Here is a 20,004-nt window from a genome sequence, read left to right on the forward strand (position 1 = left end):
AGGTAACTTCAAACCTGGGCTTTTCATTTACAAATGGGATTTAGATGCAGAAGGAGTATGGTTTTGCTTGTGTATTTCGTGTAGAAAAAATAAAACACAAGCATTACAAGAAATTAAAATGACACAAAACACCACAAATTAAAAGGGTGTGGTTTCAAATTCTTTTCTTTTATACAAAGTGGAAAGTAGGCCGCAGTGGGCAGGGGCAGCATTCCATTCTTTATTTTGATGTCACGGTCTTTTCTTCCCTTCTCAAACCTAATTGTCAAATTGGCAGTGCTTTTCTAACTCCGTTTTTACAGCAGAGTAAAAACAGCCATGCTGATTCAGACATTGCAAAATAATTGAGACTATTTTGCCTATTTCAGCAAAATGATTTGACATTTAAAGGTCAAATGGCATAGCGTGATGTATAGTTGCAGTGAATTAACCGTAGTCCCTTCTTTTCCATTTCTGTGTACACAAATTACAGAATCCCTAGATGAAAAGAAAAATCAGAATTACTTGTATTTTATTTCTTTTCTTGATTTGAAGTCTTGGTGTTTTTCCATCTATTAAATGCATGTAGCCCTTTGTCTGTGGCCTGTCATGAACATAGAGGTACCAAGTCTTAAGTACCCTCAATATTGCTCAAACTCTAGGACAGGAAGGATCCTCTCATCTATCTTGGAGCTTTCTGAAGGAACGTGATACATATGATAGCAATATATGCCATCATTCTTTGAGCTAAATCTTATATTGAGTACCTCTAAGTTTTATCAATGGACAGAATAAATTTGGATACAAGAAATTAAGGTTTTGGAGATTTTTAAACATCATGATAAAAATCTGGGTATATGGTCAATAGCAAAGCAAATTGAATTTTTCTATTCCCATGAAGTCATTTACCAAATGACAGCTGAAATCTTGATTGAAAAGAATATATCCTCTTAATATATCCTCTTAATATCTCTTAATATATTTATATTACAAGGGTGCTTCACACTCTAATTCAGGATCAGTACTGTAAATATCAGTACAGTAAATATTTTTTAAGTTTTATGGGCCACATACTGTTTCTCTTGTATGTTCTTTTTTAATCACTTAACAGCATTTTTAAAAGGTAGAATGCATTTTTTTTAGCACTCAAGCAATACAAAAACAGGGCATGGATTATTGTATTTGTACCACCAGGCCTAGTTTTTGAACCCCTGTTCTAAATTAAGAGAGGAATTAAAATCTTTGTGTGAATGTTTTTATATTGCCTACCACCATCCCATCTATACTAGTGACACAGATGTTACTATTCATAATTAGTGATCTAATATTCAACTAATATTGAACTTGATAATTTCCTTCTTCCATAACCCTTTGAAATTCTATGCTTCCCCTAAATCTAATGCCTATAATAATTACATTTACTTGTTTAATGGCTGGATTCACCAATGGCCTATTGACTCTTTGACAAGGTCTCTGTCTTGTTCCATTCTGTATCCTCAGCACCTAAAAACTACTGACCCTGTGTAAGTATTCAATCTGTATTCTTTGATTGAATGATTAATTTGAAATCCAATTCCCTGGATCAGCTGAACTGAAGGAGGAATGACTGAATGTCAGATCATAATAGCCACTGCCAGTAAAATCACTGAGCAAATAATCTAGCTACTGTGTAAGCAAATGTTCCAAATAATTCAGGCCAACATTATATATAATAAAATATATTTCTATACTTTTTAATACATTTCCTGTTCTTAGGGGAAAACATGAATGGTTACATGAAAAATAAAAATATCAATTTTTTTTTCTCAGGATAAGTTAAATTTTAAGCTTGTTCCACTAATTCCAAGTTTCTTGAATGGCTATTGAATAAAGATCAACTAACCAATGCTGAATGGTAATAAAAGTTCTAGATTCACTTGCAAATCCAGTATAATTTTAGCTCCAATTTTCTATCGTCCAGCCTCATTATGAACATCTTTCTTGGTTTATTAAATTATTTATAGGCTATTGTGTGTCTAAGATGGGGGATTTTGTGGTCTAAGAAATATACATCTCCAGTTCATCCTTTTGTGAATTTTCAGTACCTTACATTGGGCATGTGACTCCTGAGGACCCTCTCTCATATTCTGAACATAAAAATTTATAATGCATATACCAATTGGGTTATTTGAGAACTGAGACTTACATTTGGAATGAATGAATGGTCTATTTTGGATAAATTTTCTTTTGAAGTAGTCTTTCCAATGTAAAATATTTAGAAAGAATTAAGTTGGAATGATTTTACAGTGATCAGTTAACAATATTTAAAGTACTTGGTTTAAATCTCCTCTTTAATTTTCTTCTTTTTAGATAAGATTTAGGAATTAAAGCTTTATTTAAGACAAATTTTTTTAGTATTCTTTTTGGAAACAAGCAGGTATTTGAATAGTTGCATAAGTTTTGTGACATTGGAAGATGGCTTCTTTACAATATTTGCTGTGTGGTTTTCTTTGGTTATAATTGAGACAGTATGCACTAAAAACATCAGTGATTTTCCTTCTTTTAAACAGGATTTCATTTCAGGTGGATCAAGAAGTGAACGTTGTGATATTATTTCCAATTTAATAAGCAAAGGCTGCTCAATTGATTCGATAGAATACCCATCGGTGCATGTAATAGCAAGTGAAAATGAAATGAATACACAGGTGACACCAGGAGAAGTGTTGATCCAGCTGCGTCCAGGTTTGGTGATTTTCAAATAAATCTTGATGATTCAGACTTTAAATTACATTTAGCTTTATTTGCTTATATTTAATATTTTGTGAAAGGCAATATTATTGTAGTAGAAATAACAGCGGGCTCAGAATAAAGAAATCAGAATTCTGATCTTTTTTTGTGCCTACAGCTAGCTAGCTGTGTGGCCTCGGACACTCTGCAAACCTGACCACATTATATTATAATTATGTGTTTCCAGACTTGATCACATTGTAGTGTAATTGTGTTCCAATTCCATTGCCAGCTCTTGAAGAAAGAGAACATGTTTTATTCCCCTTTTTCTCCAAAGCCTCACAGAGTGCTGGCTTTTAGTAAGCACTCTGTAAGTATATGTTGACTTGATTAGTTGATTAATTAATTAGTAAGAGATGTAAATTAAGCTAAGTCCTTAGAGCCTTTGCGATAAACTTTTAAACACAAAACTACAATTCATAATTATCATAATTGAGCTGCTTTGTGATGGCTCCTGAGAGTAACACATAGTTCTCCTCCTATACCTCTCTTATACTTGCCATTTCATCACATTGTATTACACAGTTTGGCACATGTAGTAGGCCACCGGAAATTATTCATTTTCTTCCACTGCTAGAAAATCCCAGTGTACAAGCTACATATGACAAGATAATTTCAGGTATATAGGTATGCATCAGTCAATTAGATGCATTTAGATTTAAGCAGTATGCAATTGCCTTTAAGTCTTCATTATTTCATTCTGGGTGGTCTTGTCCTGGCATTAAATTTTTAAAAAACCATTATTGACACATGACCTCCCTTTTCCAAAGCTGAGCTATTTCCCCAGATTCTTCAATTACCAGAAAAACAAAGTCTATTTCTTTCTTGGCATCAGGCATATTCCCAGCTTCCAATTAAAACTATGCTCTTCACCATATAAAACAATTATACAGCCCAGTATGGACATATACAAGCAACAGTTGGAAAGGGATACACAAAAATGAAGGTAATTAGGTTGGTAAGATTATGCCATTCACCATCTTCTATTGCTACCATAACAAAATTGTGTACACTAGGGGACTTAAACGACAGAAATTCATTTTCTCACAGTCCTGGAAGTTAGAAAGTACAAGATCAAGGTACTGGCTGATTTCGTTCCTGGGGAGGGAGAAAAAGAGACACACAGAGAGAAGAAGATGGAGATGGAGGTCTCTGGTGTCTCTTCCCATAAGGGCACTAATCTCATTACGAGGGCCCCACCCTCATTACCTCATCTAAACCTAATAATCTCCAAAGGCTCCATCTCCAAACAACATCACATTATGGTTTAGGGATTCAACATGTAAATTTGGAGGGAACACAATTTGGTCCATAGCTCTTGATATATAAAATAACATTTTCAAAGGCCATGGAGTAATTTTAGATATTAGTCATACTTTAGACAAGAATATTTAATTCCAAAAAGCAAAAAAATATTTTTATAGGTCAATATGTGTGTACATTGTGCTATAATATTTGAAGTCAGTATAAGAGAATAAACAAATATTAAATAACAAAGAAAAGTTTCTCCTAAATAAAGTCTGTCTCCAAGAATAAATCAAAACTCTAGTCATAGACCATTTAATAATAACAATAACAACAACTGACATCAAAATACATGGGATGTCGGGCACCTAGGTGGCTCAGTCGGTTAAGCATCCAACTTCGGCTCAGGTCATGATCTCACAGTTTGTGAGTTCGAGCCCCACGTCGGGCTCTATGCTGTCAGCTCAGAGCCTGGAGCCTGCTTCCAATTCTGTGTCTCCTTCTCTCTCTGCCCCTCCCCCACTTGTGCTCTGTCTCTCTCTGTCTCTCAAAAATAAATGTAAAAAAAAAAGTTAAAAAAAATACATGGGATGTGAATGAAGTTGCTCCCAGAAAAATTAAGATCTTTAAATACTTTTATTATTAAAGAAGAATGAACAAAAATTAACTAAGCATCCAAATTAAGATATAGGAGTAAAAAAAAAGGCCATAAGGAAAACAAGGGGAAGGAATTAATAAGTTAAGAAAAAAATTAACAAAATGAAAAAGAGAAATAAAAAAGGAAAATGAATGTATAAATCCAAGAGCTAGTTCTTTTTAAAGTCCAATAAATAGACAAATTGCTGGCATAGCTAATTAAGAAAAGAAGAAAAGAAGTAAATAACCCAGTTATATAGATTACAGCCAGAGAAACAAATATTAAGGGAAAAAGCCATTAAGAAAAAATTAATCACAAAAATCTATGGTAAAATGTATAAATCTTAATAATATAGGTAATTTTAAGGAAGATATGCATGATTAATATTGACTCAAGAAGAGAGTGAGCCCTAAGAAAGCTAATAAAGATCAAAGAAATTAATAACATTATAAAATTATAAAATACTCACATTAGGTCTAAATGTTTTCTTCAGAATAAATGATTTAATGTTCACCCAAACATTAGGAAATGCATTATACCTGTACTACATAAACTCTTCCATTAGTTTTAGAAAAGCCCTAGAAGCTACTCAGTTTGTACAAGGTTAGCATAACCCTAGTATTAAACCCTTAACATATTAAGAAATCACATTAAACCATATGTGATAAGAAAAACAATGCCAAAAGGAAAAAATATATGTTTGTTATCTCAACAGATGCTGAAAAATTATACAATAAAATTTAGTGTCTATTCTGCCAAAATAAAAATTTAAGAATAGTTCCTTAATATATATTAAAATCCTTCTGGAAGTTTTATGTAAAAGCAGTGAGACAAGAAAACCAAATATGAGTTATAAATATTTTTAGAAGATAAAGCAAAATTATCATCATATGTCTATCTCATAAATCCAAGCAAATCAACCAAAAATAATTTTTAAAATAGAAAACAAAAAATAGGGGAACCTAGCTGGCTCAGTCCACAAAGCATTCAACTCTTGATCAGGGCCATGAGTTTGAGCTCCACCTTGGACCTAGAGTTTACTTAAAAAAAAATGAATAAAAAAAAATACCTCAGCCTTTGTTATATAAATAAGGTATGCATATTAAAATAAATATATAAATATGCACATAAATAAATAAATAAATAAATAAATAAATTAAATGGCAGGTTTTTTAAAATATTCAAATCAATGGATTTCTTACATAATATTAAATATAATTTAAAAAGGGATAAATTCCTAGCAGCAATCTAAAACTCAAACTGTCTAGGGATAAACTTTAAAAAGAAAATGTATAAGATCCACTGTGCTACCTAGAAGATATGAATAAATGCAGAAGAATTTTATGTTGCTGATTAGGAAGACAATATTAGGGCAGAAAGAGTTAAGATGCCAGAGTAGTAAGGGGATCCTGGGCTTCTCTCTTCTCTTGAACACAGCTAGGTCAACATCAAACCATTTTGGATACCTAGGAAATTGATCTGAGGATTAACAGAACAATCTTCATAATTTGAGAGAAATAACATGGAAGCTTCTCTTAACAAGCAAACCAAAACACACCTAGGATCTAGGACCTAAAGAATTATTTTTAATTTTTTAATTTTTATTTCATTCTATTATTACTGTTGTTGTTTCTTCCTCCAAAATGACAAGATGGAGGAATTCCCCTCAAAAGAAAGAACAGGAAGAAATTATGACCAGAGATTTAATCAATGCAGATGTAAGTAAGGTGTCGGAACCAGAATTTAAAACAATGATTTTAAGGATAGTAGCTGGGGTTGAAAAAAGCATAGAAGACACCAGAGAGTCACTTCCTGCAGAGATAAAAGAACTAAAATCTAGTCAGGCCAAAATTAAAAATACTATAACCAAGATGCAAACCCAAATGGAGGCCATAAAAATGAGGATGGATAAGGCAGAGGAGTGAAAGAACAATACAGAAGATAAAATTATGCAAAATAATGAAGCTGAAACAAGAGGGAAGCAAAGATCAGGGATCATGAAGACAGACTTAGGAAACTCAGTGATTTATTAAAATGTAATAACATTTGTATCACAGGAATCCCAGAAGACAAAAAGAGAGAAAAAGGGGCAAAAGTTTATGTGAGTAAATTATTGCTGAAAACTTCTGTAATTTGGGGAGGGTGACAGACATCAAAATTCAAGAAGCACAGAGAACTCTCATTAAATGCAACAAAAGCTCATTATCTCTAATACATATCATAGTCAAATTCACAAAATACACAGACAAGGAAAGAATCCTGAAAGCAGCAAGGAAAAAAAAAAAGCCCTTAACCTACAGGGGAAGACAGATCAGGTTTGCAACAGATCTGTCCACAGAAACATGGCAGGCCAGAAAGGAGTTGCAAAAGATATTCAGTATGCAGAATGTGAAAAAATATGCAGCCAAGAACACTCTATCCAGCAAGGCCATCATTCAGAAGAGAAGGAGAAATAAAAAGGTCCCAGACAAACAAAAACTAAAAGAGTTTGTGACCACTAAACCAGAACTACGATAAATTTTAAGGGGAACTCTGAGTGGAGGAAAAAAAAAAGCAACAAAGACTAGAAAGGACCATAGAGCATCACCAGAAATATCAACTCCATAGGTAACACAATGGTACTAAATTCATATATTTCAATACTTAGTCTGAATGAAAATGGATTAAATGCTCCAATCAAAAGACATAGGGTATCAGAATAGTTAAAAAAAGATCTGTCTATATGCTGCCTGTAAGAGACTCATTTTAGACCTAAAGACACCTGCAGATTCAAAGTGAAGGGATAGAGAACCGTCTGTTATGCTAATGGACATCAATAGAAAGCTGGAGTAGCCATACTTATATCAGACAAACTAGATTTTAAAACAAAAGACTGTAACAAGAGATGAAGAAAGGCATTATATTGTAATTCACCGTCTATCCATCAAGAAGATCTAACAGTTGTAAATATTTATGCCCCCAACTTGAAGAAACCAAATATATAAATCAATTAATAACAAGCATAAACATACTGCTAATAATCCAATAATAGTGTAGGACTTTAACACCCCACTCACAGCAATGGATAGATCATTGAAGTAGAAAATCAACAAGGAAGCAATGGCTTTGAATAACACACTGGACTTAACGAATGGACTTAACGAATATATTCAGAACATTTCATCTAAAGCAGAATACACATTCTTCTTGAGTGCACATGGAACATTCTCCAGAATAGATCGCATACTGTGTCATAAATCAACTCTCAACAAGTACAAAAAGACAGAGATCATACCATGCATGTTTTCAGATCACAGCACTATAAAATTTGAAGTCGACCACCAGAAAAATTTGGAAAGCCCTCAAATATATGAGGTTAAAGAACATCTACTAAAGAATGAATGGGTTAACCAGGAAATTAAAGAAGAAATAAAAAAAATACATGGAAGCCAATGAAAATGAAAATACAACAGTCTAAACCCTTTGGAATGCAGCAAAGGCAGTCCTAAGAGGGAAGTATATTGCAATTCAGATGACATGATACTCTATGTAGAAAACCTGAAACCAAAAATTTTCCAGAAATGTCCCAAATACATAGCCTAACCTTAGGCTATGTAAAACTAGAAAAACAGACAAAAATAAAAACAAAAAACTATCAAAATAAAGTCGAAAGCCAGCAGAGGAAGGGGAATAATAAAGATCAGAGCAGAAATAAATGATATAGAAGAAAAAAAAAAAACAGAAAGGATCAATGAAACTAAGAGCTGGTTCTTTGAAAAAATAAACAAAATTAATAAACCCCTGGAAAGACTTATCAAAATGAAAGAGAAAGGACCCAAATAGATAAAATCACAAATGAAAGAGGAGAGATCACAACCAACACCACAGAAATACAATTAGAATACTTTGAAAAATTATATGCCAACAAACTGGGAAATGTAGAAGAAATGGACAAATTCCTAAATACTCACAAACTACCAAAAATGAAAACTGGAAGAAGTAGAAAAACTTGAACAGAACCATAACCAAAAAATGAGAATGATTCAGTAATAAAAAAATCTCTCAACAAACAAGAGTCCAGGGCCAAATGGCTTCCCGAGGGAATTCTACCAGACATTTAAAGAAGAGTTAATACCTATTCTTCTCATAGTGTTTCAAAAGATAGAAATAGAAGGGAAACCTCCAAACCCATTCTATGAAGCCACCATTACCTTGATTCCAAAACCAGACAAAGACTTCACTAAAAAGGAGATTTACAGGCCAAAATGAATAAGGATGCAAAAATTCTCAACAAGATACTAGCAAATTGAATTCAACAGTACATTAAAATAATTATTCACCATGATCAAGAGGGATTTATTCCTGGGCTGCAGGACTAGTTCAATATTCACAAATCAGTCAAGGTGATACATCACATTAATAAAAGAAAGGATAAGAACCATATGATCCTGTCAATAGATGCAGAAAAAGTATTTGACAAAATATAGTAATTGTTCTTGATATAAACCCTAAACAAAGTAGGGATAGATGAAACATACCTCAACATCATAAAAGCCATATAGTAAAGACCCACAGCTAATATCATCCACAATTGGAAAAACAGATCCTTTCCCCTATGGTCAGGAACAAGACAGGGATGTCCACTCTCACCACTACTATTTAATATAGTACTGGAAGTTGTAGCCTTTGCAATCAGACAACAAAAAGAAATAAAAGTATCCAAATCCACCAGGGAAAAGTCAAACTTTCACTATTTGCAGATGACATGATACTCTATGTAGAAAACCTGAAACCAAAACTTTGCTAGAACTAATACATGAATTGAGCAAAGCTGCAGGATATAAAATCAACATGCAGAAACCTGTTGCATTTCTATACACCAATAAAGAAGCAGCAGAAAAAGAAATCAAGGAATAGATCCCATTTGCAAATGTACCAAAAACGATAAGATACCCAGAAATAAACCTAACTAAAAAGGTAAAAGATTTGTACTCTGAAAACTATAAGAACACTTATGAAAGAAATTGAAGAGTACATAAAGAAATGGAAAGCATTTCATGCTCATGGATTGGAAGAACAAACATTGTTAAAATGTCTGTACTACTCAAATCAATATACACATTAAATACAATCACTATCAAAATACCAGCAGCATTTTTCACAGAGCTAGAACAAACAATCCTAAAATTTGTATGGAACCACAAAAGACCCTGAATAACCAAAGCAATGCTAAAAAAGAAAAACAAAACTGGAGGCATCACTATTCCAGATTTCACGCTATAATACAAAGTAATAGTCATCAAAACAGTATAGTACTGGCACAAAAACAGATACATAGATCAATGGAACAAAGAAGAAAACCCAGAAGTGGGCCCACAACTACATGGTCAACTCATCTTCAACAAAGCAGGAAAGAATATCCAATGGAAAAAAGAGTCTCTTCAACAAATGGTGTTGGGAAAACTAGAGGGCAACATACAGAAGAATGAAATTGGATCACTTTCTTACACCATACTCAAAAATTAACTCAAATCGATGAAAGACTTAAATGTGAGACAAGAAGCCATAAAAATCTTACAGGAGAACACAGCCAGCAACCACTTTGACATCTGCCAGAGCTACTTCTTATTAGACACATTGCTGAAGGCAAGGGAAACAAAAGCAAACATGAACTATTGGGACTTCAGCAAGAAAAAAAAAATCTGCACAGCGAAGGAAACAGTGAACAAAACTAAAAGGAAGCCTATTGAATGGGAGAAGATATTTGCAAATGATATGTCTGAAAAAGGGTTCGCATCCAAAATCTATAAAGAACTTAACAAACTCAACACCCAAAAAACAAATAATCCAGTTAAGAACTGTGCAGAAGACATGAATAGACACTTTTCCAAAGAAATGGCCAACAGATACATGAAAAGATGCTTAACATCACTCATCATCAGAGAAATACAAATCAAAATCACAATGAGATACTATCTACACCTTTCAGAAAGGCTAAAATTAACAACACAAGAAACAACAGGTGTTGGTGAGGATGTGGAGAAAGGGGAACCCTCTTACACTGTTGGTAGGAATGCAAAGTGGTACAGCCACTCTGGAGAGCAGTATGGAGGTTCCTCAAAAAACAACATATAGAACAACCTTACAGTCTAGCAATTGCACTATTAGGTATTTACCCAAAGAATACAAAAATATAGATTTGAAGCAGTACTCAAACCCCAATGTTTATAGCAACATTATCAACAATAACCAAACTATGGAGAAACCCAAATGTCCATTGACTGATGAATGGATAAAGAAGATGTGGTGGTAAATATATAGAGAGAGAAAGGGAGAGAGAGAGGGGGAGGAATATTACTCAGCCATCAAAAAGAATAAAATCTTCCCATTTGCAAGGATGTGGATAGAGCTAGAATGTGTTATGCTAAATGAAATAAGTCAATCAAGAAGGACAAATTCCAGGGGCGCCTGGGTGGCGCAGTCGGTTAAGCGTCCAACTTCAGCCAGGTCACGATCTCGCGGTCCGTGAGTTCGAGCCCCGTGTCGGGCTCTGGGCTGATGGCTCAGAGCCTGGAGCCTGTTTCCGATTCTGTGTCTCCTTCTCTCTCTGCCCCTCCCCCGTTCATGCTCTGTCTCTCTCTGTCCCAAAAAAAATAAATAAACGTTGAAAAAAAAATTTTTAAAAAAGGACAAATTCCATATGATTACATTCCTATGTGGAATTTAAGAAACAAACAGATGAACATATGGGGGGCAGAGAGAATAGAGGGAAACAAACCACAAGAGACTCCTAATGATAGAGAACAAACTGTGGTTTCATGGAGGGAAGTGGCTGGGAGATGGGCTAGATGGGTGATGGCTACTAAGGAGGGCACTTGTGATGAGCATTGGGTGCACTGCATTCTACTTCTCAAACTAATATTGCCCTGTAAGTTAACTAAAATTTAAATTAAAAAAAAGGAAGACAATATTACAGCAATGGCAGTTTTCTATAAACATACTCTATAAATGTAACAAACCCAAATGAATCAATAAATAAGACAATCCCAATCCAATTTGAATGAAGATTTTTAAAGCAAATCTTCAGTGATACTCATTATGCATGTATCTTTGTATAAAATAGAATATTCATATAGGATAAATTCTTATAAATAGATTTACTAGGTCAAATATATATAAATTTATATAGGTTCCCAATGTATATTATCAGGTTATTTATAAGAAAAATGGATGTCCAGTTAAGGCTCTCAGAGTCAACCTTGCCTTTTCATTCTTTTTAATCTCTTAAGTTTTTACATGTAACTCGTCTGTTAGCTGTTTTCTTTTCCCTTTATCCTAGAATTAAAAAGCTGCAACATTTTTCCTAAGCTTACTTTAACCATCTTTAGTTCTTTTTGTGTATGTTATTTGCCTTTCATACAAATTTTCCTGTTTTTCTAACTGAACACTAATTTTTAGTAGCTTATACATGAAGCTTATCATATATTATTTGCCTCAAATAAATATGACTATATCCTCTCAAAATGTCTTTCTCTGTTTTATATACTCGGGATTTGAAAATTATAAGGTGAATTTTTTTTTCTATTATTGTGTTACACTTAAATATATACATTTAAATGAATTTAAATGAATTTTGTTCCTTTTTGTATATATAATGGTGGTTGATTCTTCCTGAGACTAAAAATTAACAGTTCAGAAGGTGCATAACAGTTTCAGTGCTATAGATAAACAATAATAGTAATGGTGATGAGGCAGGAGAAAAATGGACAGGCATGAGAGATGTCTCTCATTAGCATCCCCAGGGGTTGGTGATTGATGAGCAAGGAGACACTGGAGCTGTGGCTTAAGTAACAAGGTGAGAGGTATGGCTGCCTTCTGTGGAAGGTTGGTACTGAGTTCAAACTGAGACATCTTAATTTGAGGTAGTGACTTACTGTATTTGAAGCTGAAGTTCAGCAGGAGGTACAGGTTGGATAAAGATGTGGGAGACCTCAACGTGAGTTCTTAACTAAGGTCACTGAAGGCAGTATGGGGAGTAGAAGAGTGAAAAGAGAAATGCTTAATGTCTATGTCAATCACTATGGGGCTTGATTCTATTTAGTTTCCCACTACTATTTGGATTTCTGTATGCAAATTAGCATAATTGTCTAATGGGTGTAAGCCATCTTTCCAACATAGCTATGACAGAACTCTATATTATAATATACATATACAACAAGTAGTTAGTAAATTACATTTAATAAGTTCATCTAAAAAATGCATATGATGGGGCACCTGGGTGCTTTAGTCAGTTAAACATCAGACTCTTGATTTCAGCTTAGGTCATGATCTCACAGTTCATGAGATTGAGTCCCACATTGGGCTCTGCTCTGACAGTGCAGAAATAACCTTTAAAATAAATGCACATGGCACCAGTTGTTTTGTTTTGTTTTGTTTTAAGTTCATTTATTTATTTTGGGAGAGAGACAGCTCAGGGGAGAAGCAGAGGGAGTGGGAAAGAGAATCCCAAGTAGGCTCTGTGCTGTCAACGCAGACCCAACTTAGGGCTCAATCCCATGTCTCTGGGATCATGACCTGAGCCAAAATCAAGAGTTGGATGCTTAACTGACGGAGCCACCCATGCACCCTGACATGCCAGCTTTGAAGCATAACATATGAAGCTACACTTTACCAACTCCAGATATATAGAAACATCACTCCTCATGATATGAAAGTCCTCTCTACCATGACACATATAATGCATACCTAAGTGTAAAATGAATTTATCCCCTAATATTGATATTGATTTGATTTATTTATAATCACTTATTCTTATCTTATAAAATTCATTATGTTCAATGTAGCATCTATTACGAATCTAAAAAATTTTTCATGAATACTTCTATTAGATCATATACTAACTCAACTTTTTAAACAATGTTGGTAGGATTCTATTGTATATTTAATATATGTAATATATATTATTGAATCTTTAAAATTTTAAAAATTTAAAAGTGACACTTTCTTTTACTTTTTACTTCTTAAACTATACTTTTTTTTTCTTATTTTTACCTATCAATCTTATGGAAAAATAGTAACAGAAGCTACTGATCCTACTTGATGTTCCCTAAGAACACTGAAATGAAATCTTTAGGAAGGTAGGAGAGAGAAAGAAATCCTCTAATTCTACTTCAGAAGTAATATAATGTATATGATAAGGATAAGTATAATCTATACCTCACTAACTTAAGAAAATGTTTCAACATTAATTCATTTTTGTATTGTAAAAAAAATCCCTTTAGCGTAGCTTAATTTAAAATATAAGATTTTTCAGGTATTCTTCTTAAATTAAAAAAAATTAACCATAAAAAATATAGAAGTCATTCATTCTTTTCCCCTCTACCCCTTGGCACAATCCCTTATTTTATCCCCCACAGAAAGTCAGAAACGTGCTGGAGTCTGTGCCTTGATGTTTCAAACCCATCTCATTCTGGGGCCTTCTTCCCCCACCCAAGTACAAGAAATTGGCTCTTCTTTCTTCCTACTAGTTTTCCGCAGTTTCTTATAGTTTTTCAATTTCATCTTATGTAGAACGTTTTTAGTTATCTTTTCTTAATGTCCCACCATGGTTGTTTCAGCCAAATCTTCTGAGCTGTTAACACCATTATTTGAGTGATTTAAAACTCATTCTCACTACTTTTCATTCTTTGCGCTATTAACACCAGTACTGGCAATAGCTCTAAGTAGGTCTCAGCTTTCCCCCAAGTCCTATTTCTTATTCTATGTCACAGACTCACTTCTTCCCTTTGAAGTTAATTGACAGAAGAAAGGATCTGAGCTTTTAGAATCTCAAAAGGTATAAGAATGAAACTTTCTTGGAAATAATATAAGTAGTAGCATAAACATTTGGGGCCAGATGATATTCTTTCCTCCTCTGTGGGAAAGAAGTCATAGATATTAGCATCTCAGGAAGGTAAATTTGTGGACCTTTTGAAATGCTGTATCAAAATGTGCTTCAGTGTAGTTTAGTTAAACACATCTATGAGTGCCTATGCATGTACCAAATCCAGAGGCTTCAGAGATAAATGAATAGTTTTTACCCTAATGAGGCTTATAATTTAGTAATAGTAATAATGATAATTACTAATGTGTGTGTGTATATATATATATATATTATATATTATATATTATATATATAATATATATATAATATATATTTACATTGTACCAAATACTGCAGTAAATATTTTACATAGATTATGTTACTTAGTAGCTCTTAGCCACTAAAAGAACCCACCTCTCTCAGAGTAGCATTTATGACATTACTGCCTACATTGATAACCTCAAAGCAATGATGATCACAGATACCAAATCTTATTTTTACATGTGTTTCTTTCTCATCCATTATATTCAAAATTTCTAATGTCATCTGTCTTTTGAGCCCTGTGTTGGTGGCACCCCAGTATGAACTGAGTGGAGATTTTATATGGGGACACAGTATCCATGTCCCCATGAAAAGGTATTTCTACTACCTCCAAGAGAATGTTTCTTCCTCCTGTATAAATGAAGCCAAAACCCAGCTAGAAAGCATATATGGAAATATCTCAAGCTCATGGGAAAAACAATAATCCAAGCATGGCCCCTTCAGTCTCCTCCTTAACAAGCAAAGTGGAATTTGGGATTAGTCTATCTAGGGCTGCCTACTTGAGCTGACAACTAGAACCTTACAGGAACCTCAAATGCCTTGCAGTTTAAAAGAGGTAATGTTTGTTTTCTCCAGCAATGACTAAAAAGCCTGTGCGTGGGAAGAGTCTCTTTTCCCCTTTATTAGAAACTTGTCTTACTGAGGCCTCAGCCCAAGCTGAGGTCTATATACTTCAAAATCAAGCTAGAGCAGCCTAAACCCTCCAGCCCTGACCATTTGGCAAGGCTTCTATACAGCCATCTTCTCTGAGGCCAGTGAGACCACGATTTGCTTGCAAGGCTAAGAGCAGCTACTGTATGCTGAGAGCTCTTGTATGGCTAACATTTGGTTGGGCCTCCCCTAATATCTTAGTCCTCTAAGGAACTATGCCTTTGCAGATTCTGTTGGCTAAGATAACGAACCAACTTTATAACAACCTGCATAATACACTAAATATCTAGGGCATTATTCAATAACTCCATGAAAACACACAGCCTTTCATCTTTAGACAGAGACACAATAAACTGTAATGATCACCAAGATGAAAATACCATGTGGTCAGTGCCTAAGGTCTTCAGCTTATACCCAAGTCAACAGTTAAAAAACAATTACACAACTGGTAAAAAATAAAAAAAATTAAAAAAAAGGAAGAAGCTGATCCACACATTAAACCACATGAACCACACTCCCCAATTATGTTCCATTTCTATTTCTTATCAACTTGGCTCTGTCTAGATTTCTGACATTCTCCTGAATTGAACCTCTCCATCCAAATAGCAAGACATTTCCACAGGGACAGGCATTCTCGCTAGCTACTGGGAAAGCAGAGCTGAATATACGCTCTTTGGAGGCAGCCCAGCTCCTAAAGGGAAGGAGTGAGGGAGTGGGATGGGTGGCCTTCACATGCCAAATTCTCCTCCCAAAAGCTTGGACACAAAATAAGAGTGTTACAGTAAAGGGATTTCCAGCACATACAGGCAAATTAGTAATGAGTAATTTCTCCCATCATTATTATTACATGCCAGAAAAACCTTATTATATTGAATACATTCTGTAACTGACTTGAAAACATCTGACTTATAAAATAATTTGCGAGAGATTATTGCTACTTCTGAAAATATGATTTGATAAATTAGAGGATTCTTTTGATAGGTAGATCAGGCTACCTATTGTATTTACAAATTGGTGTTTATTAAAAAAATTTTCTGCTCAAATTATTCTCCACTGATACTTAATGACTTACAAAGCACTTACTTTATTGTTTAAAAATGTAAATTCACAAATTACCTATATTTAAATTGATGACTTTTTACCATATACTTACAGGCTTCCAATTATGGAATGAATAAGTCATGGGAATAAAAGGCACAGCATAAGGAATACAGTCAATACTGTAATAACAATATAACAGTACCAATGGTAGCTACACAGCATAACATAAAAACTTGACAAATCACTAAGTTGTACACCTAAAACTAATGTAACATTGTGTGTCAACTATACTCAAATAAAATAAGTAAATAATAAATAAAAATAAGTTAAAAATAATTACAGAACTACCAACTCCATAGAGTACTATATCCTTATATACAATGATACAGGTCCTTGTAGCAAATGATAATGGATAGAGAATTAAATAAAATTGCACTGCAGACAGCTGTTGGGAAGCTCCCACATTTCTCCTCATGGTGACCCTCTCCTCTCATCTAGTTCCTTGGCCTCCATGATCCCTCCTCAACATATGTTTATCAAGTATCCACTATGCATTAGACAAATTGTGTTCCCTACATTGCCCAGGTACCCAGTGGGGCACTGCTGGGTACCATTCTTTAGATTACTGTCTCTTTCCTTCTCACGATTAACTGTCGGGAAGAATCTCATTATCTAATTCATAATGACATACTACTTATTTTGAATAGGTTAACATACTGCTCAGTACTAGAGTTTTCACATCTCATACGTAAATATGCCTTAACCCAAAGGGATAAATTTGCATCTGTATCTAGTGAGAGGTAACTTTTCTTAAGATGCCTTTCTAGTTTTCCTCAAACCAAAAGCCACTTTCAAACCAATACAGCCACCTACTCTTGAGATAGAATGCTACTTGCTGTACTGTGCTATGCTTTCCTAGATACTAAGGGAAACACAGGTTCATGTGGCAATATATTTCCTATTGCATTTATACTAGCCCATATGTTATTATCTGTGCACTACAGAATTGTGACAAATCCATTGTAGAAGCTGGAAACAAATAAATTGATGAGGTTTTCAAACTGCTTTAAAATTATTCCAGGATGTTCCTAACTTCATTCATTATGTAAAAATTTGTGGTAGTTGTTCTGTATATAAAATATAACAGATTCATTGAGAGCTTATCCTGAAATGTTTAAAATGAATATTATATGACGTTTGTGTTTCTTTGAACTAGAAGCGGAAGCTAATTTTATGCTGAAAATTCATCCTCTGAAGAAATACCCTGTGGATCTTTATTACCTGGTTGATGTCTCAGCATCAATGCACAATAATATTGAAAAATTAAATTCCGTTGGAAATGATTTATCTAGAAAAATGTCATATTTCTCCCGTGACTTCCGCCTTGGATTTGGCTCATATGTTGATAAAACAGTTTCACCATACATTAGCATCCACCCAGAAAGGATTCATAATCAATGCAGGTATCTAGAGGTTGATGTGAATTTCACAATGCCAAATTAATTTTTTTCTTAGAAAATCTATTTGTTTTTATATAAATGACTTACTAAATTTTGTATTTGTTTTATTAAGTGAGAAATGAAAATATTTGGAGAGGAAGTATGTTTTTATCTGAAAACTTATGAGCTTATAACTTGGACTTCTTGTTTTATGTTTTTTCAAATATGATTCAGTTTTATCACAAAAAAAAACCCTACAAATAATATTAGTAATTTTAGAAAAAACCCAATATTCAGGCTACTATGTATAGCAATACCTGTTTGAGAATCCTGTTTTTGTCCTTTTTGATTGCTCCAAATTTGTTAAATGAAGGTTGGTCAAATTTAAAGTGCTTATATTGCCAGTACTGCAACTGTCTTTCCTTTACTGTGTTGTGACTAGGTTTGTAATTTTGTTGTTTAAGATGTGACTTCAAAGAAAGCTCTGCTGAAAGAGCCTCTTTTCTTATCATTTTGAAACTCTGATTCTAAATGGCATATGCTCCACTATGAAACAAGAACTAACCTTAAAAATAAAAGTTTCTCACACAGTATCCTAATTATCCTGTCGAGTTGTGAGGGAGAAATGTGTTCAGTTCTTCGTTAATATAACATTTCATTTTAACATCTTTCTTATTTCCATAATCTGCCCAGATCACTTTAGAGTGTACACTCTAATCTGCCCAAACAACTCTGCTAACTGTTGTAATGGATGCATGTCCTCATGGAGCTGTGTGCACCTTCTCCTGAACGTGCATGTGCCTGAGAAATTGTTCGCACTTTTGGGGACATCATGGGATTCTCAAAACAATTTTAATAAACTTTCATGATTCGTTGATACTTTCACCCCAATTATCACTTTAAAAACTAGCATAATATTTTAAATATCAAACAATGGTATAATGTTTTCACTAAGTTCCTAAAAAACATTTCCCAAAAAGTGTTTTTCAACTATTCCATGGTCAAATATGATAGGAAAGCACTGCAAATTCTTATCTCCTCTTAAAAACTAGCCATGCATATTAGCATAACAAAAGCTCTGTAGGGTGTCCTATATTGAACACGCTTAGTCTTTAGTTTTTGGATACCAAACCATTATATTCCTATTTCCTACTTGCAAAGAAACATCCAACAGTATTGAACTTTTCTGTGATTTTATAAAGTACTGCTTTTCTCTAATAAAAGTTCCTTGGCAAAAAAATTATTCTATGTTCTTTTTTTAAACCAAACCACACAATTTTACTGTGAGTAGTATTTTGGATCTTTGAATGAAGCATAGCAAAATAGAATTTGCATTTCTTCTTTTTTTACACAGCGACTACAATTTAGACTGTATGCCTCCCCATGGATACATCCATGTGCTATCTTTGACAGAGAACATTACTGAGTTTGAAAAAGCAGTTCACAGACAAAAGATCTCCGGAAATATAGATACACCTGAAGGAGGTTTTGATGCCATGCTTCAGGCAGCTGTCTGTGAGGTAAGAAGTTTCATATCATTTTGCTCAGATACAAAATTCCCCAAGAATTTAAGATTTTTTTTTTCCTCTTTGGTGTATAGAGTCAAAACATAATATAGAAGAATACATTCTTCTGACTCTTACTTGTCACCAGTGTTATTCATTTTGGTATGTGTTCAGGACAGAGGGGCTAAATTGGGAGAGGGAATAATAGGGAATAAATAGGAAAATATAAAAGGGAAAGAATAACTTACGCACTTGGAAAATCCTTTCCAAAAGGGCTACTATTTTTCACTTACCACTTTCCAAAGAAGAGCCCGAAATAGCCTGTTTTCCTACTCACATTGTGTTGGTGCTCTGCACTTTGTAGCCCTGGCTTGTTCTTCCTCTGGGGGAGCGCCAGAAATCTCTAGCTGTGAGATGTGCAGTCAAATGGCTATGGTAAAATAGAGGGTATACAAATAAAAGTTAGTGTTATTTAGGAAACAGCATTGTATTTACACACATCATTCTAGCCTGACATAATGTTTGTTAAATTCCCAACTTTACATTTCTTGAGATCGAGACCACAGTACAGATCTATGG

At 34.0% G+C, this 20,004-nt stretch overlaps 1 protein-coding gene across 5 annotated transcripts in view; it reads left to right on the forward strand.

Annotated features, from left to right (window-relative positions):
- Nucleotides 1-20,004, forward strand: part of ITGB8 (integrin subunit beta 8) — a 109,076-nt gene that overhangs the window by 30,349 nt on the left and 58,723 nt on the right. For all 5 annotated transcript variants that reach the window (XR_007150281.1, XR_007150280.1, XR_007150282.1 and 2 more), the window contains exons 3-5: nt 2,529-2,700; nt 17,698-17,944; nt 19,275-19,440. Coding sequence is in view for 1 of the 5 variants with exons in the window: in XM_047849592.1 (XP_047705548.1) it covers nt 2,529-2,700; nt 17,698-17,944; nt 19,275-19,440 (585 nt within the window). In the remaining 4 variants the exon portion in view is untranslated. The remainder of the gene's footprint in view (nt 1-2,528; nt 2,701-17,697; nt 17,945-19,274; nt 19,441-20,004) is intronic.

This window comes from Prionailurus viverrinus, chromosome A2, assembly GCF_022837055.1.
Source record: "Prionailurus viverrinus isolate Anna chromosome A2, UM_Priviv_1.0, whole genome shotgun sequence".
Taxonomy (NCBI): domain Eukaryota; kingdom Metazoa; phylum Chordata; class Mammalia; order Carnivora; family Felidae; genus Prionailurus; species Prionailurus viverrinus.